Genomic DNA, 27,293 nt, shown 5'->3' with positions numbered 1-27,293 from the left:
GATATAGAAAACCAAAAGAAGAGACAAGGAGCTGTAGATACGAGCTTCACCAACAGAATACAAGAGATGGAAGAGAAAATCTCAGGAGCAGAAGATTCCATAGAAATCATTAACTCAACTGTCAAAGATAATGTAAAGCAGAAAAAGCTACTGGTCCAAAACATACAGAAATCCAGGACACAATGAGAAGATCAAACCTAAGGATAATAGGTATAAAAGAGAGTGAAGACTCCCAGCTCAAAGGACCAGTAAATATCTTCAACAAAATCATAGAAGAAAACTTCCCTAACCTAAAAAAAGAGATACCCATAGGCATACAAGAAGCCTACAGAACTCCAAATAGATTGGACCAGAAAAGAAACACCTCCCGTCACATAATAGTCAAAACACCAAACGCACAAAATAAAGAAAGAATATTAAAAGCAGTAAGGGAAAAAGGTCAAGTAACATATAAAGGCAGACCTAACAGAATCACACCAGACTTCTCGCCAGAAACTATGAAGGCCAGAAAGAAGATCCTGGACTGATGTCATACAGACCCTAAGAGAACACAAATGCCAGCCCAGGTTACTGTATCCAGCAAAACTCTCAATTAACATTGATGGAGAAACCAAGATATTTCATGACAAAACCAAATTTACACAATATCTTTCTACAAATCCAGCACTACAAAGGATAATAAATGGTAAAGCCCAACATAAGGAGGCAAGCTATACCCTAGAAGAAGCAAGAAACTAATCGTCTTGGCAACAAAACAAAGAGAAAAAAGCACACAAACATAACCTCATATCCAAATATGAATATAACAGGAAGCAATAATCACTATTCCTTAATATCTCTCAACATCAATGGCCTCAACTCCCCAATAAAAAGAAATAGATTGACAAACTGGATACGCAACAAGGACCCTGCATTCTGCTGCCTACAGGAAACACATCTCAGAGACAAAGACAGACACTACCTCAGAGTGAAAGGCTGGAAAACAACTTTCCAAGCAAATGGTCAGAAGAAGCAAGCTGGAGTAGCCATTCTAATATCAAATAGAATCAATTTTCAACTAAAATTCATCAAAAAAGATAAGGAAGGACACTTCATATTCATCAAAGGAAAAATCCACCAAGATGAACTCTCAATCCTAAATATCTATGCCCCAAATACAAGGGCACCTACATATGTAAAAGAAACCTTACTAAAGCTCAAAACACACATTGTACCTCACACAATAATAGTAGGAGATTTCAACACCCCACTCTCATCAATGGACAGATCATGGAAACAGAAATTAAACAGAGACGTAGACAGACTAAGAGAAGTCATGAGCCAAATGGACCTAACAGATATTTATAGAACGTTCTACCCTAAAGCAAAAGGATATACCTTCTTCTCAGCTCCTCATGGTACTTTCTCCAAAATTGACCATATAATTGGTCAAAAAACAGGCCTCAACAGGTACAGAAAGATAGAAATAATCCCATGCATGCTATCAGACCACCACGGCCTAAAACTGGTCTTCAAGAACAATAAGGGAAGAATGCCCACATATACGTGGAAGTTGAACAATGCTCTACTCAATGATAACCTGGTCAAGGAAGAAATAAAGAAAGAAATTAAAGACTTCTTAGAATTTAATGAAAATGAAGGTACAACATACCCAAACTTATGGGACACAATGAAAGCTGTGCTAAGAGGAAAACTCATAGCGCTGAGTGCCTGCAGAAAGAAACAGGAAAGAGCATATATCAGCAGCTTGACAGCACACCTAAAAGCTCTAGAACAAAAAGAAGCAAATACACCCAGGAGGAGTAGAAGGCAGGAAATAATCAAACTCAGAGCTGAAATCAACCAAGTAGAAACAAAAAGGACCATAGAAAGAATCAACAGAACCAAAAGCTGGTTCTTTGAGAAAATCAACAAGATAGATAAACCCTTAGCCAGACTAACGAGAGGACACAGAGAGTGCGTCCAAATTAACAAAATCAGAAATGAAAAAGGAGACATAACTACAGATTCAGAGGAAATTCAAAAAATCATCAGATCTTACTATAAAAGCCTATATTCAACAAAACTTGAAAATCTGCAGGAAATGGACAATTTCCGAGACAGATACCAGGTACCGAAGTTAAATCAGGAACAGATAAACCAGTAAAACAACCCCATAATTCCTAAGGAAATAGAAGCACTCATTAAAGGTCTCCTAACCAAAAAGGGCCCAGGTCCAGATGGGTTCAGTGTAGAATTCTACCAGACCTTCATAGAAGAACTCATACCAATACTATCCAAAGTATTCCACAAAATTGAAACAGACGGAGGGCTATGGAATTCCTTCTATGAAGCCAAAATTACTCTTATACCTAAACCACACAAAGATCCAACAAAGAAAGAGAACTTCAGACCAATTTGCCTTATGAATATCGACGCAAAAATACTCAATAAAATTCTTGCAAACCGAATCCAAGAGCACATCAAAACAATCATCCACCATGATCCAGTAGGCTTCATCCCAGGCCTGCAGGGATGGTTTAATATACGGAAAACCATCAACGTAATCCATTATATAAAAAAACTGAAAGAACAAAACCACACGATCATTTCATTAGATGCTGAGAAAGCATTTGACAAAATTCAACACCACTTCATGATAAAGGTCCTGGAAAGAATAGGAATTCAAGGCCCATAACTTAACACAGTAAAAGTCATATACAGCAAACCAGTTGCTAACATTAAACTAAATGGAGAGAAACTTGAAGCAATCCCACTAAAATCAGGGACTAGGCAAGGCTGCCTACTTTCTCCCTACTTATTCAATATAGTTCTTGAAGTTCTACCCAGAGCAATCAGACAACAAAAGGAGATCAAAGGGATACAAATTGGAAAGGAAGAAGTCAAAATATCACTATTTGCAGACGATATGATAGTATAATTAAGTGATCCCAAAAGTTCCACCAGAGAACTACTAAAGCTGATAAACACCTTCAGCAAAGTGTCTGGGTATAAAATTAACTCAAATAAATCAGTAGCCTTCCTCTACACAAAAAGGAAACAAACAGAGAAAGAAATTAGGGAAATGACACCTTTGATAATAGTCCCAAATAATATAAAATACCTCGGTGTGACTTTAACCAAGCAAGTAAAAGATCTGTATGAAAAGAACTTCAAGCCTCTGAAGAAAGAAATTGAAGAAGATCTAGAGAAGATGGAAAGATCTCCCATGCTCATGGATTGGCAGGATTAATATAGTAAAAATGGCCATGTTACCAAAAGCTATCTACAGATTCAATGCAATCCCCATCCAAAATACCAATCCAATTCTTCAAAGAGTTAGACAGAACAATTTGCAAATTCATCTGGAATAACAAAAAACCCAGGATAGCTAAAACTATCCTCAACAATAAAAGGACTTCAGGGGGAATCACTATCCCTGAACTCAAGCAGTATTACAGAGCAATAGTGATAAAAACTGTATGGTATTGGTACAGAGACTGAGAGATAGACCAGTGAAGTAGAATTGAAGACCCAGAAATGAACCCACACACCTATGGTCACTTGATTTTTGACAAAGGAGTCAAAACTATCCAATGGAAAAAAGATAGCATTTTCAGCAAATGGTGCTGGTTCAACTGGAGGTCAGCATGTAGAAGAATGCAGTTCGATCCATGCTTATCACCCTGTACATAGCTAAAGTCCAAGTGGATCAAGGACCTCCACATCAAAGCAGACACACTCAAACTAATAGAAGAAAAACTAGGGAAGCATCTGGAACACATGGGCACTGGAAAAAATTTCCTGAACAAAACACCAATGGTTTATGCTATACTAAGATCAAGAATCGAGAAATGGAATCTCATAAAACTACAAAGCTTCTCTAAGGCAAAGGACAATGTTGTTAGGACAAAACGACAACCAACAGATTGGGAAAAGATCTTTACCAGTCCTACAACTGATAGAGGGCTTATATCCAAAATATACAAAGAACTCAAGAAGTTAGACTGCAGGGAGACAAATTACCCTATTAAAAAATGGGGTTCAGAGCTAAACAAAGAATTCACAGCTGAGGAATGCCGAATGGCTGAGAAACACCTAAAGAAATGTTCAACATCTTTAGTCATAAGGGAAATGCAAATCAAAACAACCCTGAGATTTCACCTCACACCAGTGAGAATGGCTAAGATCAAAAACTCAGGTGACAGCAGATGCTGGCGAGGATGCGGAGAAAGAGGAGCACTCCTCCATTGTTGGTGGGATTGCAGACTGGTACAACCATTCTGGAAATCAGTCTGGAGGATCCTCAGAGAATTGGACATTGCACTACCTGAGGACCCAGCTATTCCTCTCTTGGGCATATACCCAAAAGATGCTCCAACATACAACAAAGATACGTGCTCCATTATGTTCATAGCAGCCTTATTTATAATAGCCAGAAGCTGGAAAAAACCCAGATGCCCTTCAACAGAGGAATGGATACAGAAAATGTGGTACATCTACACAATGGAATATTACTCAGCTATCAAAAACAATGACTTTATGAAAATCATAGGCAAATGCATGGAACTGGAAAATATCCTGAGTGAGGGAACCCAATCACAAAATACACTCATGGTATGCATTCACTGATAAGTGGCTATTAGCCCAAATGCTCGAATTATCCTAGGTGCACAGAACACATGAAACTCAAGAAAGATGTGGATGCTTCACTCCTTCTTTAAAGGGGGAACAAGAATACCCTTTGGAGGGAATAGGGAGGCAAAGTTTAGAACAGAGGCTGAAAGAACACCCATTCAGAGCCTGCCCCACATGTGGCCCATACATATACAGCCACCAAACTAGATAAGATGGATGAAGCAAAGAAGTGCAGGCCAACAGGAGCCGGATGTAGATCTCTCCTGAGAGACACAGCCAGAATACAGCAAATACAGAGGCGAATGCCAGCAGCAAACCACTGAACTGAGAACGGGACCCCTGGTTGAAGGAATCAGAGAAAGAACTGAAAGAGCTTGAAGGGGCTTGAGATCCCATATGAACAGCAGTGCCAAGCAACCAGAGCTTCCAGGGACTAAGCCACTATCCAAAGACTATACATGGACTGACCCTGGGCTCCAACTGCATAGGTAGCAATAAATAGCCTAATAAGGGCACCAGTGGAAGGGGAAGCCCTTGGTCCTGCCAAGGCCGGACCCCCAGTGAACGGGATTGTTGGGGGAGGGCAGTAATGGGGGGAGGATGGGGAGGGGAACACCCATAGAGAAGGGGAGGGAGAGGGGTTAGGGGGATGTTGGCCTGGAAACTTGGGAAAGGATAACATTTGAAATGTAAATAAGAAATACCCAATTTGGGGTTGGGGATTTAGCTCAGTGGTAGAGCGCTTGCCTAGGAAGTGCAAGGCCCTGGGTTCGGTCCCCAGCTCCGAAAAAAAAGAACCAAAAAAAAAAAAAAAAAGAAATACCCAATTTAATAAAGATGGAAAAAAAAAAGAAAATATATTCAACCATGAGTTGCTTTTGGTCATGGTGTTTTATCACAGCAATAGAAAAATAACTAAGGAACAAACTCCTATCTCTTTCTCGGCTCTCAATCACTCTGAAACCCGCTGAGCTCTGCTTTCTGACTCCACTGCTCCAATGAATATTTTGGGCATTTCATTTGCTTTCCTGGATCAGCCTCTTTTTATCCAAAGTCTAAATACACAGATTCTCGGAATTTGGTCTTGGGCATTCTCCTTTATCTTTCTCTCTCTCTCGGTTGTTCCTATCCACTTCTACAAACTTGAATTAGCATCTAGATTAAGTTTCTGACATAGATCTGTGAATAGAATTTGCATATAAACAGTAGATAAAAACATAATTTTTTGCCAGGCATTGGTGTCACATTGAATCCCAGCCCTCTGGAGTCAGAGGTAGGTGAATTTCTAAGTCTGAGGCCAGCCTGGTCTGGAGAGTAAATTCCATGATAGCCAGGGTTACACAGACAAAGCCTGTTTTGAAAAACCAAGATCAAACCAACCGAACAAAACCAACCATACTTTGTGTGTGTGTGTGTGTGTGTGTGTGTGTGTGTGTGTGTGTGTGTGTGTGTGTGTATGGGTATATATTGTAACCATGTATGTGCAGGCCTGAAGTCAACCATAGTTGACTTTCATCAAGTACTGTCTTTCATGTCAATCATCACATGGTTTCTTGAGACAGGGTCTCTCATTGTCCTGGAGGTCGCCAATTCGTCTAGGCTGGCTGGACAGTGAGCCTCAGAGATCCATTTGTCCCTATCTCCTTGGCACTGGTATTACAAGGCAATCATTCCCAGTTTTTGCTTAAAGGGTTACTAGGGATCTAATGTAGATCCTGTGGTTATGCTGCAAGCACTTTATTGACCCATCTTCAAGGATAAAAATGTTAACTTTTATATTTAGTAATCATTAGTGAACAGCTAATATTTCTTTAAATTATTATTATAGAGAACAAGTCAATATATATGACTTCATCATTAATAGGAATCACAAATATTTCAATATATTGTAGTTGTTGCTGATAGATTAAAATAATATTGATACTTATTTCAGCTTGTAGGTATTATTAGATTTACCCTCAGATCTCTTTATTTAATTAATTAACAAATACATATGTTACTACATCACAATATCTCTATTTGATAATAGTATCTCAGCATGATTTCTGTTCTTTATAGTCCTTTCACTTGATTCATTTTTAAATATTATTCTGAGAAAAGGCCCATAGGCTTCCCAGCCTTCTAAGAGCACAAAGAATGTCAGGAAGCCCTCTTCCAGATGCTGATGACCTGACTAGATCATGGACATCTGTATTTGAATATCTCATGGAAATCTCAAACAAAACTTCAGATGGAACTTAGCTCTTCTTCCAATCTCATTCACTTCAGATCTCACTTCCTGGCTTCTCTATTTAATGAGAGGGATAAATTGCCCACATCTACATCCTGAGCACCTCTAAGATTCCTTTCCATCATCCCACCAGTAATTCAGAGGAAAAATACAAGACTTTAGCTTCTTCAACATTTCTCAGATTCATCCATTTTTCTTTATTCTCAACACCTCAGTTTTGGTAATCGTGTTCTCTTTCTTTCTAAATAGTCTCCCTACAGAGTGACTTCCTTCCTGGTGCACACTTTCCAAACACTGTTAGAATGATCATTTCAACATATGTTACTTAACATGAAGATAGTCACTTTACATTATCATACTTGTGTACCCTACATGGTATAAGTTACTTGAGTACAAGGACTTGTACTTTGGTAATTTAGAGATCTAGAGCATTAATCTTGGTGTCTGGTACATAAAAATACTCTGTAAATGGTGTTAATATGAACTCAAGTTACTACATCTATAGTAAAGATCCTGCAGACTGCTTGACCTTGGCTAAATAGTCTTATGACTATACATACATGGAATGTTGTAGGTAGACAGACAAATTTAGTCACTGTTATCCTCTATTTTCAATGTTTTAATTAATTAAATGTAAATTTTGACAATTTCATGCATGGTTAAATCTATTCTGATTACCCTTACTCCCTGTGCTGACTAGTTGTTGTTTTGTTGTTGCTGTTGTTGTTATTGTTGTTGTTGTTGTTGTTTTTACTTGACACAAGCTACAGGCATCTGAGAAAAGGAAACCTAAATTAAAAAATGTTTCCATAATATCCGGCTGTATAAAATTTTCTTAATTAGTTATTAATGTGGAAGGTCTCAGCTCACTGTGGGTAGTACCATCCCTGGCTTGGTGGTCCTGGTTGCCCTAAGAAAACAAGCTAGTAAGCAGCATACCCCCATGGCTGTTTCAGTTCCTGCTTTCAGACTCTTGGCTTGAATTTCTTCCCTCACTTACCTTCATGATGGACTGGGATATAGAATGTAAACTAAAATAAACCCTTTCCTCCCCAAATTATTTTTGGTCATGGTATTTTATCACAGCAAAAGAAACCCTAATTAAGAAATCACTTCCTTTATTTCTCTCTACCATATAGTTGTCGGTATTGGTGAATGTTTAGGAATTGTTTTTGACGGGACCTTACTGTTTCACCAGCTGACTTTAAATGCATGAGTTTCCTGCCTTTGCTTCCAAATGCTAGAATTATAAGAATGTAGCTCCAAGCATGATTCTTTAATCCATTTTAATAGTTATTTACAGGCTAAAGAGATTGCTCAGCAATTAAAGTGCACACTGCTCTTGCAGACGACCCAAGTTAAGTTCCCAGAAGCCACCCTGAACAATTCATAACCATTTGTAATTCCAGCTCCAGGGAAATCTGCTGTCTCTGACCTCCAAATGTCATATGTTTTTAATACACATATTTAATCATAATTAACTCTAAAACTCTCAACTTTTTCTGATATCAACGCTAGAGTTTCTTCTAACTTCAGGTTGCAAATAAGTAAAATTTAACATATAATTCATCCAAACGTAAATTTTCTCTATAACTCTGACTGTGTAAAACCAAATTTATATTCTTTCAAAATACAATGCTGGTGGAAAAGACATTATTCTTCTAAACAGAAAAACCTGGGGCATAAAGGGAAGATGTAGCTTTCAAAAAGTTCATAGATCAATGTTTCTTAAAATTTGGCTATTCATGACCCCTTTCTAGATAAAAATTTTTTACACAAATCTAGGTGTAAAAGTATCTAAATCAAGTATATAGGTATAAATCAAAGATATATTGATAATAAATTAGAGTGAAATTTACTTCGAAAATTTTCTTGTTATACATAAAACATTTTATTCTGAGCCAAATATGAACGATCATGCCCCAAGAATTCATTATTCTAGTTTTCCAGAATAGCTTGTCCTACCATGTAACAGATTACAGGACCTTTTACTCTGTAAAGGAAATATGAGAGGAAATACAGGAAGAGTGGGGGAGCAGGGACTGAAGGGAAGGTCATCCAGAGACTGCCCCACCTGGAGATCCATCCCATATACAGACACCAAACCCAGTCACTATTGCTGATGCCAAGAAGTGTATGCTGACAGGAGCCTGATACAGCTGTCTCCTGAGAGGCTCTGCCACAGCCTGACAAATACAGAAGCAGATGCTCCCAGAAAACCATTGGACTGAGAATGGAGACCCCAATGGAGAAGTTAGAGAAAAGACTTAAGAGCTGAAGGGGTTCACAACGCCATAGGAAGAAAAACAATATCAACCAACCACATCCCACGGAGCTCCCAGGGACTAATCCACCAACCAAAGAATACACTTAGACAGACCAATGGCTCCAGCTGCATATGTAGCAGAGGATGGCCTTGTCTGGCATCAATAGGAGGAGAAGCCCTTGGTCCTGTGAAGGCTTGTTTCCCCAGTGTAGGGAAATGCCAGGGTGTTGAGGTGGGAGTGGGTGTGTGGGAGTGGCAGCATCTTCATAGAAGCACGGGGACAGGGAGGGAAGATGGGAGAGTGGGGAAAGGGAGTAACATTTGAAATGTAAATATATAAAAATATCCAATAAATACCCCCCAAAATGAAAAAAAAATACATGACTGGAAGAATGAAATATAATCATGTTTTCTCTCAGCTATGCAATATAAACTTAAATTTTATGCGTGTTATATGTATGTCAGTATACTAATTGTTTTTTGTAAACTTTACGAAAGCCTAGATATATCTGGGAACAAGGAATCTTAACTGAGAATATGCCTCTAGAAGATTGTCATGTAGCAAATCTGTGGAGTATTTTCTTGAGTAATGATTCACATGGGAGGGCCTTGCTGATTGTGGGTAGGTACCACCCTAGTCAGATGGTCCTGAATTTTATAAGAAAGATGTATGAGCAAGCCATGGTCAAGAAACTACTATGAAGTGTTCATCCATGGCTTCTGCTTCAGTTTCTGCTTCCAGGTTCTTCCCTTGGGTTCCTGCCCTAACTTTCTTTAATCATAGACTGTGATGTGTAACTGTAAAATTAAATAAATCATTTCCTCCCCATGTTGCTTTTGGTCATGGTGTTTTATCACAGCAATAGAAATCCTAACTGAGATGGTAGAACATGAAACTAGAAAAATGATTTCAGGGGTTGGGGATTTAGCTCAGCAATAGAGCGCTTGCCTAGCGAGCGCAAAGCCCTGGGTTCGGTCCTCAGCTCCGGAAAAAAAATTACTCTCTCTCTCTCTCTCTCTCTCTCTCTCTCTCTCTCTCTGTGTGTGTGTGTGTGTGTGTGTGTGTGTGTGTGTGTGTGTGTGTGTGTGTAGCATGCAAAGAAAGTGAGCATCCTTCTTAAATGTCCTCTGTATAGGCTGAAGCAGAAGGTGTGATCCAGATTAAATGTGGATCTTCCCATCTCCAAAGATCCGGATTAGAAGTGTGTTTTCATACTTGAAATGACTTAATTAAGAAAAACAAACCCCTCACAAGTGTATCCAGCTGCTTTCATTTTAGTTAATTCTAGATGTAGTCAAGTTGACAACCAGGAATAGTCATCAATCTTGGTTTTAGGGTCAGTGGGTACTAGAGTTTTGTCAAACGTAGCACTATATTCCAAGGGATATATATGGTTATATATAACATATATAATAAATGGTTATGATATATATAAATATGTATAATAAATAAGATAGTAAATGGGTCTTAAAAGTGGTTCAGGATAACCTGAGGTAATTCTGACTCCTTATTCCCAATATTCTCTCTCTCTACCATCATACGGTTCTACTCAACCAAGGTCAAGTCTGAAAAATTAATTTTGATAAAGCATCTTCAGAACTTCAATTTATAGCTCCATAATATATTCTACAGGACTACTAGGGTCCCCACTTCTGGATTCACCAGAATTGCAGTCTCTTCTCTATACCTCTGAATAACCCACTCAAAAAGTCCTTCTATGAAGGAGTCAACTCACTATTCATTTGCTAAACCCCACCTCGCACCTTTTTCTCTGTGTCTCTGGACTTGCTGAAAACAAGGTGATGGCCTTGGTTACTATTTGGATATAAAATGTCCCCCTACAGTCTTAATATTTTGAACACTTGGTTCCCAGCTTCTAGTGGTGTTTGAGAAGTTGTAGCACTTAAAGGAAATGCAGTGTAGCTGGCAAAGTGGATCACGGGGAAGCAAGCTTTGAATGTTATAGTTATTCCTGCTTCCTGGTTGGCTCATGTATCAAGTTCTCTCTGTGTCCTACTTGGACACACACACACACACACACACACACACACACACACACACAGGCAAACAGGCACATTCATATATACATTTAGGTGGATGGGGCAGAGCCGAATGCCACCACTTTATTTCTTCTCTCTGGCCTTTTTATACCTTCTTAGACAAAGTTCTTTAGAAAAATTACCTTATATGTAAAATATTATACAAAAGAGGAGTCACAGAGGGTTGTTGATAGAAAATCCAACACAGTGTTTCATTCCATAAGCTCATTATAACTTCAAAGCAATAGTTTCACATGGCTTTGCTTTTATCATAGAGCACACGTGAAATGGAACTTACGGGTTCTTTGGAAAGTCATCTGTTTCAAATGGAGTTTTGCTGAGGCAAACACATGAAGGAACGTTTCACGGAAGCAGACACAGGTGAAAGGATGTTTTGCTAAAGCAAGCACATGAAAGGACACATAGTGAAGGATTCTTCACTAACAACACGCATGTATTGGTTCACCTTACAGTGCGTAGTTGAGCTCTATTTGTCGTAACTCCATGGAGAGAAACACCAAACACTTCTGGTGGTGTGCTGGCAGCTTCTTGCCACTTCCATGGTCCTGGGCCAATGGCTAGGGTGATATCAGCTGATACAGACTCACATGGAGTTTTGCTAAGACAGGCTCATGTACTGAGGTAAGACACGCGATGAGACAGACATGTGGAGGACACATGATATTTGGAGGGAGTATAAATAGGACTTAATGGACTGTGAGAGGGGCTTGCTGGCATAGCTAGCATTGCAATGCTTTTTGGTCCTCTTATCATCGCTGATCTCAAGTTCTTTGAGAAAGGCATGGCAAAGAACTTCTCCTGGCATCCCTTTTGGTCCTGATTCCTCCTGCTGACTCATGCTGAGGCCTGGCTGTCTCTACTAAGTTGTCCCAACACTGCTGATTCATGTTTGCTATCCCAACACTATTGAACTGGACTGCTTGTATATTTGTAAAGTGTATGCAAGTGGCTCTAGCTGCGGCTGCTGACCTGTGAACTGAACTGCTGATCTCCTGACAATGCAGATGGGATTTGCTCCAAAGCACAATTTCTAAACAGCTCTACTTCCCCTGTATCCTAATAACTTTTGTTTTACACTACCTCTGGTGGACAGTGGGCTAAAATGGAGGTTAAAGTATTTAAGAACCATTATCGTGAAAAGTGGATTTTGAAAGAATTATAGTTACACACACCTGTGGCTTCATCCTTAGCTCTGACCTAGTATGAATTTTTTCCTTGATCACAAATTTATCCCAAGACTATTTTTCATTTTATTATAGTTCTGAAAGCTCATTGTATTCCTTATTTTGCAGCCTCTACTTGCTATTCTATGAGGAGTGGGCACATTTATTCTTGATTCTGACATTATTACATCTTTCTGGCAAAACAGCTAAAACCATCTCCCAAAAACTTTCTTCATAAAATTATTTTAACCAAACTCAGAATTCTATAAAGTCATTAATTCATCTAAACAGCATTAATTTGTGAAAGTTCAACTTCATGTTGATCTGCAGGAAATTTACTCAATAGGTTGACCTGATGCCCAGGAACCACTAAGCTATGTAATGGTGATAGGAAAAGGCTTATCAGCATTAAGAATCTATCCTGATATTAGATGTCTGAAGGCCCTGCAGTTCAGGGTTTACCTACTGAACCATGCGGAAGGACGGGCCATCTCCAGAAAAGATCCTTGCATACCTTTAACCTCTCCTAGATGGCTCCTGACAGTAATTAATAGGGTTCACCTTTTGAGAATAAAAACACTGATGGTCTCTTTCTCAGTCATTCTTCTTTTGTATTGAAGAGTACAATATATACAAATAGCTCTGTGGCCCAACCTATATAATCTTAGATGTTCAATAGCCTTTCATCATTCTTTAGGTTCCACTTAGTAGTTCTCTTGATTGAATCATCTGATTAAATCTCTTCTTCACAAGGTGGGCGTGGTGACCCATGCCGTTAATCCTAGCACTCAGGAAAGAGGCAGAGGCAACCAGATCTCTGTGCATTCAAAGCCTTCACTATGAATGAGTTCCAAGATAGACAGCACTACATAGAAAGACCCTGTTTCAAATGAAAATAAATTCTGTTTCATGTCTACCTTAGTTTTTTTCCTGTAACTTTGATAAAATATTCTAGTAAAACCAATAGAAGGGGAAAAGAGCTTATTGAAACTCACAGTTTAATGTTATAGTCCACCATGCCAGGGAAGTCAAAGCAGCAGGAATCTTATGTGATCACATCTACCATCAAAAAGAAAAAAACACAGAATGAGAAATGTGTGAATTCTAAAGCTCAGAACACTTTCTCTGTTTACATAGTCCAGAACCAGATTATTCTTGAAATGTCCAATGTACTTTCTTGGCCACAATTGCTGTAACTTTCAACATCAATTAATATAACCAAGGTAATTATCTCTCCGAGGCATGCTCAAAGGTCCATCTCCTAGATGATTCTAGAATGTGTCAAATTGACAACTAACACAATTTCTCACAACACCTCTATTAGTTATTTTTCTATTGTTATGACAAAACACCATGACCAAGGCAACTAATAAAAGAAATCATTCATTCCAATACAGGTGAGGTCACAGAGAAACGATGTCTCAAAAAAAATAGTGGGATGGGGAAGCATTTAACCTGGGCCTCCTGGTTCCAGAGGATGAGAACCCATGACCATCATGTCAGGGAACACAGCAGCAGGCAGGCAGGTATGACAAATAGTAGTAGCTGAGATCTCACATATGATCCACAAGTCAATCATTCTACCAACTAGGAATCAAGTATGCAAACATGTGCTCCTATAAGTCATTGTCACTTAAGCCAGTACACTATCTGTGATTAACAATCCTTTAATCTGCCTGACGGTGGTGCCATACCCCTTTAATCCCAGCACTGAGGAGGTAGAGGCAGGAGGATCTCTTGAGTTCAAAGACAACCTGGTTTATAGAGAACGTTCTAAGATGACCAGGGCTACACAGAAAAACCCTGTCTCGAAAAATCAAAGAAAAATCCTTTAATCTTGATTTTAATTAGACAAAATAAACGGTGGAAAGTCACTTGAGGGGCTGGAGCAATGATTCCAGAGACTAAGAGCACTGGCAACTTTTAAAGGGGATCTGGATTCAATTTGTAGCACCAACACGGTAGCTAACAACTGTCACTCCAGTTCCAGGGGATCTGACACTCTCTTCTTGTCCCTGTGTGTAGTACACAAGTCTGGTGCATGGACACACGTGCAGACAAAACATTCTTAAACAAAAAATGTAAATTTTGAAAAGTCACTTGATAATATCCCTGCCAAAACTTACTGCTTTTCCACGGTGAGATTATGTTGTCAGAGTCTGATGCAAAATGACAGTGATGTCACAAACCCCATGACCAGCCTGAAGCAAATAAGATACAGCAGTAACCTTAGCCAAAGAAACATTTCAGCCACACTCTGGCTATGAAGGTTCATATTTATGTCTTATTCTTGTCCATTTGGACAATAAATTGTTTAGATAGAAACCAAACTAACGAATCATCTACTGCTACTACTGCCAATACTACAGGTATGTGCCTAAGCTTAAAGTTTAAAAAATACTATTATGTTATTGATTTATTATAATATTAGGAATGCCAGGTTAAGAAAAACACTGTTATAATTGGTCTACTATTATGAGGTCTTTAAGAATTCTGAGTATAATAGCTGATATTTTCAGTTCTATGTTAAAATTCTAAACATAAAGAATACAGAATTACAAAAAAAGAATACAGAGTTACAGCACACACACACACACACACACACACACACACATACACACCCGAATTCCCTTTCACACGCAGTGTGCCAAAAAAACTAGACAAACTTATATGGATAAATCTACTGTAGGACGTAAGTACCAGGGTTTTGTTTTTATTTGGATTAGTTGTTGGAATCGAGTTCTCACTGTGTTCTTCAGGCTTACTATTTCAAGTCCTAATGATGGCCTAAAATGTCTCCTCATTCTTAGCCTCTGAAGTGGTTGTTCCTAGCACACCATTGAGAATAAGCATGGTTTCTTCTTATTCTGTCCTGTTTCCTATCACATAAATTCATTTAGAAAAACTTAAATTGACTCACCTATGCAAGCCTATGCTCAAAATTTTAGTTACTGCGATAATCCCCCATGAGTCAGAAGTAATACAAATAATACTATAGTGTAGCTAGAGATACAACTCACATTTGACATTTATAGCCAGGATGTGTTCAGGAAAGAAAATTACACTGGAGGGCTCAGTGGGTAATGTACTTACTGCACAAGTATGATGACTTGAATTCAGATCCCACATAAGGCTTGGCACATATAACCCCAGTGTTCCTACAGTGAGATAGGATATAGACTGGAGAATCCTGTAAACTCATGAATCTGATAGCTTGGGTATTCAGTGTAGCTATAAACAGAAGAGACCCTGTCTCGAGGTAGAAGACAGGCAATAACACCCAAGTTTGTCCTCTGACCTTCACATGTATACTGTGGCATGCACAGACAATTCCATACTTCACAAATGGTACATACACATGGGAGGTATGGGGGAGGCAGGAGGAGGTATAGAGGAAAACAACTAGTTTTCCTCTGACCTCCACAAGGACATGTATGGGCACTCACACTTGCATAGTCACATGTCCACATTCGCATACATTTATACACACACATACACACACACAAGAAAATTATAATGGATACCCATGTGTCCACATGCACATACACATGTACACAGACACATACACACATACACACACACACACAAAGAGGAAATTTATGATGGATACTCACATGTCCACCTGCATATACATGCACACACACACACACACACACACACAAAAATTATAATGGAAACATTTTTAAGCTTAAAAAAACCACTGAAGAGCTAGAGAGATGACTCACTGGTTAAGAGTTAAGAACATTTGTTGCTCTCACAGATCTAGTTTAGTTCCTGGCACTCATATGGTGATTTACAAGGAATTATAACTCCAGTTTCAAAGTATGTGACACTGTCTTCTAACTTCTGTCAGGTTCCAGGCATACAGGCATATGTTGAATATAAATATATGCAAGCAAACACTCACACACATTAGGCAAACACATATACATAAAGTAAACAAGTTTTTGGTTTTTCAAGACAGGGTTTCTCTGTGTAAAAGAGATACATTTAAAAATCATTGAGAAAGGGCTGGAGGGATGGCTCAGTGGTTAAGAGCACTGACTGCTCTTCTAGAAGTCCTGAGTTCAAATCCCAGCAACCACATGGTGGCTCACAGCCATCTGTAAAGAGATCTGATGTCCTCTTCTGGTGTGTCTGAAGACAGCTACAGTGTACTTATATATAATAAATTAATAAATAAATCTTTTTAAAAAAATCATTGAGAAAGAGACCTGACAAGCCAATTTCAAAGTGGAAGTAAACTAGTTTACTTAACACATTTTGTGATGGTACAATTTTTACAGTTGAAATCGTTGAATCAACAGGAGCAAAATTGGATGATTTTAGAAAACGCCTTCTCGGTTTCATAGTTGGAATTATGATCATAGCCTTCACCTTTACCTGTTTCTGTCTACTCCATTATAACTGTATGGTTGAGGAGGTCCAGTCACCAGGAGGGTAAGTTTTATGAACTTAAGGATGTAAAACCTGTGTGTGCATGTGTGTGGATGTGGGGAGTATGGTATAGGTGCACAGGTGTGTGCTTACATACAGAAACCAGAGGAAGATTTCAGGTGTGTCCTTCTCAATTACTTTCTGCTTTATTGTATTGAGACAAGGTATATCACTAAACCTAGAGGCAGGCTCACAGGCAGGATGGCCTAGCCATCTTCCTGTCTCTACCTCTTTCCCATGCATGGACATACATGGATAAGCTGCCATACACAGCTTTTTCCATGGATTGTAAGTGAAAGATCCATGAGGATGAAAGACAGACAAGGGACAAGCAACTCAAAAATAGTTCAAGCTTAAAAAATATTGTATTTTATATCTATGAGTGTTTGTCTGCATATACATACGTGCATCGTGTGTGTGCAGTACTCACAGACGCCAAAAGACTCTCAAATTCCTTGGAACTGGAATTAGAGCTAGTTGTAAGCCACAGTGTGAGTACTATTAACTAAATCCAGGTTCTTCACAAGAACTGCAAGTATTCTTAATCACTAAGGGATGTCTCCAGCCCCAATAATACAGGCTTTTATTTGGGAGAGGGGCATTCTTCAGAAGAAATCTCTTTTGTAAGAATGAGAGCCCATGGGTTGGAGAGATGGCTTAGCAGTTAAGAAAACCGGCTGATCTACAAGAGGTCCTGAGCTTGAGTCCCAGCACCTAATATAGCAGCCCACAAACACCTGTAACTCCATGTCTAGGGGCTCTATTGCCCTCTTCTGGCCTCCACAGGCACCAAGCACAGACATGGTACAAAGACTTATTTGCAAGCAAAACACACACACACACACACACACACACACACACACACACACACACACAATTTAATTCTTTTTTAAATTACAGGTGAAAGAGCGTACAAAGACTTATTTGCAAGCAAAACACACACACACACACATAATTTAATTCTTTTTTAAATTACAGGTGAAAGAGCTCACTGTTTGCTTACAATCTGGGGTAGTTGTGGGACAGAAAATGGTAGAGGGGATGATAAATTTTTTGTTGTTTAGTCAAGTATTGTTGTACACATGTTTAATCCTAGTACTTGGGAGTCAGAGGGAGGTAGATCTCTAGGAATTTGAGGTCAGCCTGATCTATATAGTGAGTTCCAGGGTGGCTAAGGCTACAAAATGAGACTCTTGTTTCAAAAAAAAAGTCACCAAATAACCATTTACAGCTCACAGCTGGTCATTCACAGGGTAACCAGTAAGCTATTTAAAGGATGTTAGGCGACTGATAAACATCTTTCATGGCCATCTCCTTACTACAGTTTGATAGAGAGAGGAAGGCAGGAATCTATAGAAGCAAGTTACTTCCATTCTGGAAATCTGATTATATTAGTTTCCAAAATTGTCACTATTCAGTCAACATGTCAGAGTTTTACAGAATGGCACAACTATGGATAACATTTCATGACTTGTTTTGATTATATAGGTGAAACGAGGGAATAGTTGTATTTTTTGTAAGAATCTTTTGCTGGACAGGGGCTGTATTGTCATCACAGGGCTTATGGAGGATAGGAAATTTTGGATGAGGAAGATGATGAAAAGAAAGGGTCATTGTTTCAATGCCCTCCAAGCCCACTAACATGGTCTTAACTACCTAACGTTCTCCCCTTAAGAGTTGAGACCCTAATCTGGTTTACAAAGACGGATTTCAAGTCCACTCTCTGTACTTTTGGGACTATATAAGAGCTGAGGATCTCCACCCTTGTCGACATTCACATATCAGAGATTAATCATCAAGGGGACCAAGTTAGATTGATATAAATTGTTGCAGGATCATCTGAGGATAGATGGACAATGAGACAGGGTGTTTGGCATGGTCTTGGTGCAGAAACAACAGTTGATGCTAATTATAGTTGCATCAAGTCTAGGAAATGGCCTTTTATTTTAGCCTTTTGTCTTATTTTCTGACTCTTACATACTTCTGGCCACCTCTTTCACAACATTCCCTTATTCTCAGAAGTGGTAGTATAAGTAACTTGCATGGAACTGGACTCACATCCATCACTTATTTTCTGCATTCTCCACTATTCATGGTAAAGAGAGGCTCCTTTGATTAAGGCTGAAGCTGCTTTTATGTGTATGTATACACATAGGTATTTAGAAAGCTGTATGCTACTATGTCAGTTTAATTAGTCATCAGAAGTACATTCCTCCTGTGTGTCTATTACTTCATCCTACCTGGGTCCTTAGTCAGTCTTACCGGTCCACTTCCCATCCCTCATATAGAAAATCTAGAATCCATTGAGAGAACAGTTAGTTGACCCCATTCCCTCAACAGTCAAGCTGCTGTTGTGTAGGTGGGTAGATCTACCTTTTCAAATTGTTTCTTTATACTCCCTTTATTCCAGTTAATCCTTCTGCATCCCACACAGTCATCTGCTCAATTCCCATTCAAACTGCCCTCCCTCTCCGTCTAAACATTTCCACTCACAGTATTATCCTTCCCTACCTTTTTTCTACCTTTATTCAATCCTAATCCTTCCTCCCTAAGGTGTATAAAACACACACACACACACACACACACACACACACACACATGTTATTTCTTTCTTTCTTGAGTTTCAACCCACAAGATATAAAGTACTAAAGATAGGATTCTCATATGAGTGACATTTGTCCTTTTTATCCTGAGTTACATAGAAATACATCTATTTCCCCAGGCAATTTCATTTATTTTACATCTAAGTAATATTCGTGTGTGTGCGTGTGTGTGTGTGTGTGTGTGTACACGTACCATGTCTTTATTATTATTATTATTGACAACTTTGTGTCAGTCTATACACTGACAATAAGTACCTGATGCCTTTGAAATAGTAAAAATACTCTTTAAGGAAAGTTATGTATCATGAATTCATATACATGTGCAAAAAAAGTTCAGCTCTCAGCACACTGTAATTTTTAATTGTGTTTACTTTTCCTATATGAAAAAATCTACACTCTGAGCTAGCACCATATTTTCTGATGATAGTAATTGTACTTTTGGTTTTAAATTGTGACATCCCAAGTTTTCTGCATTTCAGGCTCAACAAAGAAAATATGGCAGCTATATCATCATGGGTGTCCAAAGTATCAGCATGTCAACCTGATATGATAACTGAGGACATTCTAGAAGCTCAACCTCTGCTATTCAATTCAGACCAACTATCTGGGCCCTCATGTCAAGAGAAACATCTCATATCAAACAATATAGTAAAATCAATTCAGCCTTCAAGTCTAGAAAAGTCATGCATACCATCCAATGTACAAAAAACCACAAAATACATAAATATAGAAAAGTCATCTACATCATGCAGTCCAAAACCTTCAAATAGACTGTTAGAGTCAAAAAGGTCAATTAAGTCATCAGACCCCAAAAGATTACATAAGTCATCTCACATGGAAAGGACATGTAAGAAACACAACATTAAAAAGTCACAGAAGATCACCCATGGCTATAAATTAGGTAACGTCAATTCATCCTGTTCAGATAAGCAAGTAACACCTTGGCTAGCTGTTCTGAAAACTTCAACTAAGCAAATCACACAATCATCTTCTTCAATCCCATGTAAGCAAAGCACATTCACCAAACCATGCAGAATAAGGAAACCCAACCTGCCATATGGACATTATGAGGTAAAAAGGCCAGCGAATAGAGGAAAAACTTTGTTTCCCAAGCCTACAGCAGCCAAAACTTGCCGACATTATAAGGAGAGATGCCTTGTGTGCAATACTTCTGGATTTCTTCTCAATGACCTTTCAGGGGCAGAGAAAAACCATGCTGGAAATATTTGTGGCTCAATGAAAATGAAGCCATGTCTCCACACTTTCTATGATACAGAATACAAGTACAATTATTATCAGAAGAGTGTGAGCAATGATACTATGAAAATGTATGATAGTGAAGACAGTAACGCAGAGATAGTCATTATTTGTGACACAAGTCAAGATGATATCACAAATAAAGGAACCTTCCGATATTAAGGACTTAAAACAAATTGATCTACATACACAATATCCACATGTAATCAGTATCAAGTAAAGAGCTATTTATCTCTAAGGTAATTAAATTCATGGCATTACAAATTATTGTTGTATTTATCATCGCATCTCATGGGAACAGAATTCATCTGGTATATCTTTTTTTAATTTAGTGTATCTTATTTAGATGTGGTCACTTGAATGGGAATTACATTCTACCTGCACATACAAATCTAGAACGAAAGTTTAGGATGGATATCCTGAACTGTTCTTTCTCTTGCATTAGCTCTTAACAAAAGGCCCAATTTGACATTATTTACTTATCTTTTATTTTTCAGTGCTGCAGCACTGAAACCTTGAGTATCTTGCGTGCTAGTCCAGTGGTCTACCGATGAACTTGGTCATCAATTAAATTTTTATGTTATGTGTATGGGTGTTTTGCCTCTATATAATGCTTGTGTACCACTCGTGTACCTAGTGCCCAAGGAGGCCAGAGGAGAGCACTGGATTCCCTGCAACTGGGGGTTACAGACAGTTATGTTCTACCACGTGCATACTGAGAATAGAGCATGGGTCCTGTGGAGAAGCACTCATCCACTGAGACAACTCTTCAGCCCCTAGACATATATTTTTTAATTTTTATTTTTAAAGTTGTGACCAAACATGAGACTGTACATTCTAGGTAAATATTTCACCAGAGAACTATATTCCCACTCCCTGAAGTAATTTTAATTTAATACATGGTGCTGGTAATGGACTCCAGAGTGTTGCACAATTTAGGCAAGTGCTCTGCCACTGAGCAACACGCCCAGCACTACTTTTTAATGTTTATGTGGAAACCTCATAGTCTTTCTCTCTGTGACATGGTGCCGGTTAGAAATTGTTCAGATCGAATACTTCTATTTGTCCCAACCTGGATGTGGTTGAAACTTAATGCTGCATATGATGGTTTGGAGACCTTCAGTCCTTGGGTGGCAATGCAATCATGAAAACAGTCACCAGGAATGAAAATAAGGATCCGAAGAGCTTTTGTCTCTGCCCTGTGAGACGATAGCACAAAAAAATCCCATCCACAACTTACAGAGTTGGTCCTCACAAGACATTTGCTGCTGCCTAAAGTTTGGACTTCTCAGACTTCACAACTCTGAGAAGTAAATTTGCTACTTACTAGCAACTCAGTTTATCTTCTTTTGTTATAGACTCTAAACTGATTCTTAATACTGCTTGCTTCTGGATGATTTAGAAAAATCCCTGACAACCAATTCTAACACCACACTCTCCTCTAGGGATTGACACCTAAATGGAACACGCCTAAAGCACACACTCCTAAAACACTCTTATATCAGTCTAAGGGTTGCAATTAAGTCATCGACCAACTTATTCTAGATAGAAAAAGCAAGGGGCTCATGGTGAAAACTACACATTGATTATAAATACTAAAATGAAAGTACACGTTGGGCTACAAAGGAAGGGTAGAGTTAAAACAATAAAATTGGGGGCTATAGAAATGGCTCAGCAGTTAAGAGTACTTTACTTTAGCAAAAGACACAGAATCAATTTCCAGCACACACATGGCTATTCCCTTCAGTTCCAGGGAACACAACCTCCTCTTCTGACCTTTTCAATTTCTGCACATATGTAACATACATAAACTCATGCAGGTAATCACATATACACATGAATTAAATTAAAACAGTAAAATTGGGAATACTAAGGAAGACAAAGAGGATGGCTTGCATCTGGATATGAAACATCCAAACTGACAGGAGGAAAGATAGGGTTCTAAGCCAGTGTTAGTAGGCCAGATGGTTAATCTAAGCCCTATTTCACCAGGAATGTATGTTAGACACTATTTTATCCTTTGACATTCTCTTGATCCTAATGCAGCTAATTGTAACAGAGTAAATTATCAGTAAAAGGTATTCATATATTTCAGAAAAGAGACTTCCAGATTGCTCTGTGAACAAGTTCTTAAATATTAAATAACCAGGAACAACTATGGCTACAACTTGGTAATTATGAGTAGGGTTAGCTCTATGGTGAATCTATAAGCTGACCACAAAATCATAAGAACAAAGAGAACATAGTATAGTACACAACTCTCAAGATACCTACAGAATGATGACTAGTGGGCCAATGAGTACCAGACAAGACTGGTAGCTAATGAAGCAGGAGCAAAAGATGAATAATTGAGGTCCCTTACCACCTCTAACTGGGTAAACAGCACGTGATTAGAACAAGATCATCTCCCTAGTTAAGCCAGAAGAACAAGCACAGAGCATGTGGCACTCTTAAGTTAGCCAAATAATAAAAATAACTCTAGTTTTTGTTCAGTTTTTACATTTTTCTTAAATTATTTTATTTATGTATATTTCAAATGTTCCCCTTCTTCCTAGTCCCCCTCCCCCATCCTCTTTGCCTCTGAAAGGGTGGTCCACAACCCACCCACTCACACACCCATCCACACCTACCTCACCCCACAGCATTACCCTTCACTGGAGAATAAAGTATCTTCAGGATTAGGCATATCCTCTCCTACTGAAGCAAGACAAGTCAGTCCTCTACTACATATGTACCCGGGGCAATGGACCATCTGTATATGCTTTTTGGTTGGTGGCTCAATCTCTAGGAGTTCTGAGGGGTCCAGGTTAATTGACATTGTTGTTCTTCCTATGGGGTTGCCATCCCCTTCGGTGCCTTCAACACTTCCCCTAACTCTTTCATATGGGGCTGTGACCTCAGTTCAGTGTTTGGTTGTGAGTGTCTGCATCTGGATCAGTCAGCTGCTGGTCGAGCCTCTCAGAAGAAAACCATGCTAGGCTCCTGTGTGCAAGCACAACATGGCATGAGTAGTAGTGTCAGGGTTTGGTGCCTGTGTGGGGGATGGATCACAAGTTGGGACAGTCACTGGATGGCCTTTCCTTAGGTCTCTGCTTCATTTTGTCCCTGCATTTCATTTAGACAGGAACAATTGTGGGTCAAAAACTATGAAAATGGGGAGGTGGCCCCGCCCCTCCCCTGGGGATCTTGTCTGGCTACTGGGATTGGTCCGTTCCATCGTACTGGTTTTCTCAAAGTACCAGCTCCTGGTTTTGTTGACTCTTTGTATAGTTCTTTTTATTTCTATTTGATTGATTTCAGCCCTGATTTGGTTATTTCCTGCCTTCCACTCCTCTTGGGTGTCTTTGTGTCTATTTGTTCTTAAGCTTTGAGGTGTGACATAAAGTTGCTAGTGTATATTCTCTCCAGTTTCTTTTTCGAGGCACTCAGCGCTATGAGTTTCCTCTGAGCATGGCTTCCATTGCGCCCCATAAGTTTAGGTGTGTTGTGCCTTCATTTTCATTAAATTCTAAAAAGTCTTTAATTTCTGTATTTCTTCCATGAGCAAGTTATCATTGAGTAGAGCCTTGTTCAGCTTCCATGTATATGTGGGCTTTCTGTTGTTTTTGTTGTTATTGAAAACCAACCTTAGTTCATGGTTGTCTGATAGGATGCATTGAATTATTTCTATCTTCTTGTATCTATTGAGGCCTGTTTTGTGACCAATTATATGGTCAGTTTTGGAGACAGTACCACGAGGTGCTGAGAAAAAGGTATATTCTTTTGTATTAGGATGAAATGTTCTATAGATGTCTGTTAAATCAATTTGTTTCATAACTTCTGTTAGTTTAATTGTGTCTCTGTTTAGTTTCTGTTTCCATGATCTGTCCATTGATGAGAGTGGAATGTTGAAGTCTCCTACTATTATCGTGTGAGGTGCAATGTGTGCTTTGAGCTTTAGTAAGGTTTCTTTTATGAATGTGGGTTCCCTTTGATTTGGTGCATAGATATTTAGAATTGGGAGTTCATCCTGGTAGATTTTTCCTTTGACAAGTATGAAGTGACCTTTCTTATCTTTTTTGATAACTTTTGGTTGAAAGTCAATTTTATTCGATATTAAAATGGCTACTCCAGCTTGTTTCTTGGGACCATTTGCATGGAATTTTTTCCCCAGCCTTTTACTCTGAGGTAGTGTCTGCCTTTGTAACTGAGGTATGTTTCCTCTATGCAAAATGCTGGGTCCTCTTTACATATCCGGTCTTTTAGTCTGTGCCTTTTTATTGGGGAATTGAGTCCATTGATGTTGAGTGATATTAGTGACCAATGGTTGCTGTTTCCTATTATTTTTGTTGTTAGAGGTGGAATTATGTTTGTGTGGGTATCGTCTTTTGGGTTAGTTGAAATTAGATTACTTTCTTGCTTTTTCTATGGTGTAGTTTCCCTCCTTATGTTGGAGTTTTGCATCTATTATCCTTTGTAGGGCTGGATTTGTGGAAAGATATTGTGTAATTTTGGTTTTGTCATGGAATATCTTGGTTTCTCCATCAATGTTAATTGAAAGTTTTGCTGGATACAGTAACCTGGGCTGGCATTTGTGTTCTCTTAGCGTCTGTATGACATCTGTCCAGGATCTTCTGGCCTTCATAGTTTCTGGTGAGAAGTCTGGTGTGATTCTGATAGGTCTGCCTTTATATGTTACTTGACCTTTTTCCCTTACTGCTTTTAATATTCTTTCTTTATTTTGTGCGTTTGGTGTTTTGACTATTATGTGACGGGAGGTGTTTCTTTTCTGGTCCAATCTATTTGGAGTTCTGTAGGCTTCTTGTATGCCTATGGGTATCTCTTTTTTTAGGTTAGGGAAGTTTTCTTCTATGATTTTGTTGAAGATATTTACTGGTCCTTTGAGCTGGGAATCTTCACTCTCTTCTATACCTATTATCCTTAGGTTTGATCTTCTCATTCTGTCCTGAATTTCCTGGATGTTTTGGGTTAGGAGCTTTTTGCTTTTTGCATTTTCTTTGACAATTGTGACAATGTTTTCTATGGTATCTTCTGCCCCTGAGATTCTCTCTTCTATCCCTTTTATTCTGTTGGTGATGCTTGCATCTATGATTTCTGTTCCTTTTCCTAGGTTTTCTATCTCCAGGGTTGTCTCCCTTTATGATTTCTTTATTGCTTCTATTTCCATTTTTAGATCCTGGATGCTTTTGTTCTATTACTTTACCTGTTTGACTGCGTTTTCCTGTAATTCTTTAAGGGATTTTTGTGTTTTCTCTTTAAGGTCTTCTACCTGTTTTCCTGTGTTGTCCTGTATTTCTTTAAGGGAGTTATTTATGTCATTTTTTCTAAAGATTTATTTATTTATTATATGTAAGTACACTGTAGCTGTCTTCAGATACACCAGAGAGGGCATGAGATCTCATTACAGATTGTCGTGAGCCACCATGTGGATGCTGGGATTTGAACTCAGGACCTCTGGAAGAGCAATCTGTGCTCATAACCACTGAGCCATCACTCTAGCCCTATTTATATCCTTCTTAAGTCCTCTAACATCATTATGAGAAGTGATTTTACATCAGACCCTTCTTTTTCTGGTGTGTTGGGATATCCTGGACTTACTGGGATGGGAGAACTAGGTTTTGATGATGCCAAGTAGCCTTGCTTTCTGTTGCTTAGGTTCTTGTACTTGCCTCTCGCCATCTGGTTCTCTCTGGTGTTAGCTGGTCTTGCTGTCTCTGACAGCAGCTTGACCCTCCTGTAAGCCTGTGTGTCAGCACTCCTGGGGGTCCAGCTCTCTCTTGACAGTATCCAGGTACAGAGAGCCATGGCACAGTGTCAGTTCTAGGCACAGACAGAGACTAGAAGAATCCTGCCCCAGACTGCTCCTTGGTTCCTGTGTCCTGAGAGTTCTGGGTGGGTCCTCTGAACAGAAATAGTGGTCTCACCTATACTCTCAGATGTGTCAGCACTTCTCCGCAAGTGGGTTCTGGGCACAGAGTAAGGTCCCATTTGATAGCTGTTGATCTTAGAGCCTGAACCATTGGTTTTCTGTTCAGAATATTTTTACCTCTGCCAATGTGTTCAAGGCTCTTTCCCACTTTCTCTTCTATTAGATTCTGTGTATGTAGTTTGATGTGGAAGTCCTTGATCCACTTGGACTTGAGCTTTGTACAAGGAGATAAGAATGGATGTATTTTCATTCTTCTACATGCTGCCTGCCAGTTAGTCCAGCACCATTTGTTGAAGATGCTTTCTTTTCTCCACTGTATAGTTTTGAATTCTTTGTCAAAGAACAAGTGTTCATAGTTGTGTTGGTTTATATCTGGGTCTTCAATTCTATTCCATTGATCAACCAGTCTGTTTCTGTACCAATACCATGCAGTTTTTATTGTGATTGCTCTGTAGTATAGCTTGAGGTCAGAGATGATAATTCCCCCCCAGAAGTTCTTTTATTGTTGAGAATTGTTTTCACTATCCTGGTTTTGTTGTTCTTGTTGTTTTTGCTCTTCCATATGAAGTTGAAAATTGCTCTTCTCATGTTTGTGAAAAATCATGTTTGAATTTTGATGTGGATGCATTAATAGATTACTTTTGGTAACATGGCCATTCTCACTGTGTTAATCCTAATGATTCATGAGCATGGGAGAACTTTCTATATTCTGAGGTCTTTTGTGATGTCT

At 38.9% G+C, this 27,293-nt stretch overlaps 1 protein-coding gene across 4 annotated transcripts in view; it reads left to right on the top strand.

Moving 5' to 3' along the window:
* Cxhxorf66 (similar to human chromosome X open reading frame 66) overlaps nt 1-20,898 on the top strand; it is a 40,219-nt gene extending 19,321 nt beyond the window's left edge. Inside the window, exons 1-3 of one of the 4 annotated variants that reach the window (XM_006257601.5) lie at nt 14,541-14,706; nt 16,645-16,777; nt 19,857-20,898. In XM_006257601.5, coding sequence (XP_006257663.1) covers nt 14,601-14,706; nt 16,645-16,777; nt 19,857-20,796 — 1,179 coding nt within the window. In that variant the 5' untranslated portion in view covers nt 14,541-14,600 and the 3' untranslated portion in view covers nt 20,797-20,898. Of the gene's footprint in view, nt 1-14,540; nt 14,707-16,623; nt 16,778-19,856 lie in introns of those variants that run through there. The other 3 variants (XM_006257600.5, XM_006257603.4, XM_006257602.4) reach the window with 3 other exon arrangements.
* The last annotated feature ends 6,395 nt before the right edge of the window (nt 20,899-27,293 follow it).

This window comes from Rattus norvegicus, chromosome X (genome assembly GCF_036323735.1).
Source record: "Rattus norvegicus strain BN/NHsdMcwi chromosome X, GRCr8, whole genome shotgun sequence".
In the NCBI taxonomy this organism is placed as follows: Eukaryota; Metazoa; Chordata; class Mammalia; order Rodentia; family Muridae; genus Rattus; species Rattus norvegicus.
The sequence above is the reverse complement of the archived record's forward strand: the minus strand, read 5'-3'. Positions and strand labels throughout refer to the sequence as shown.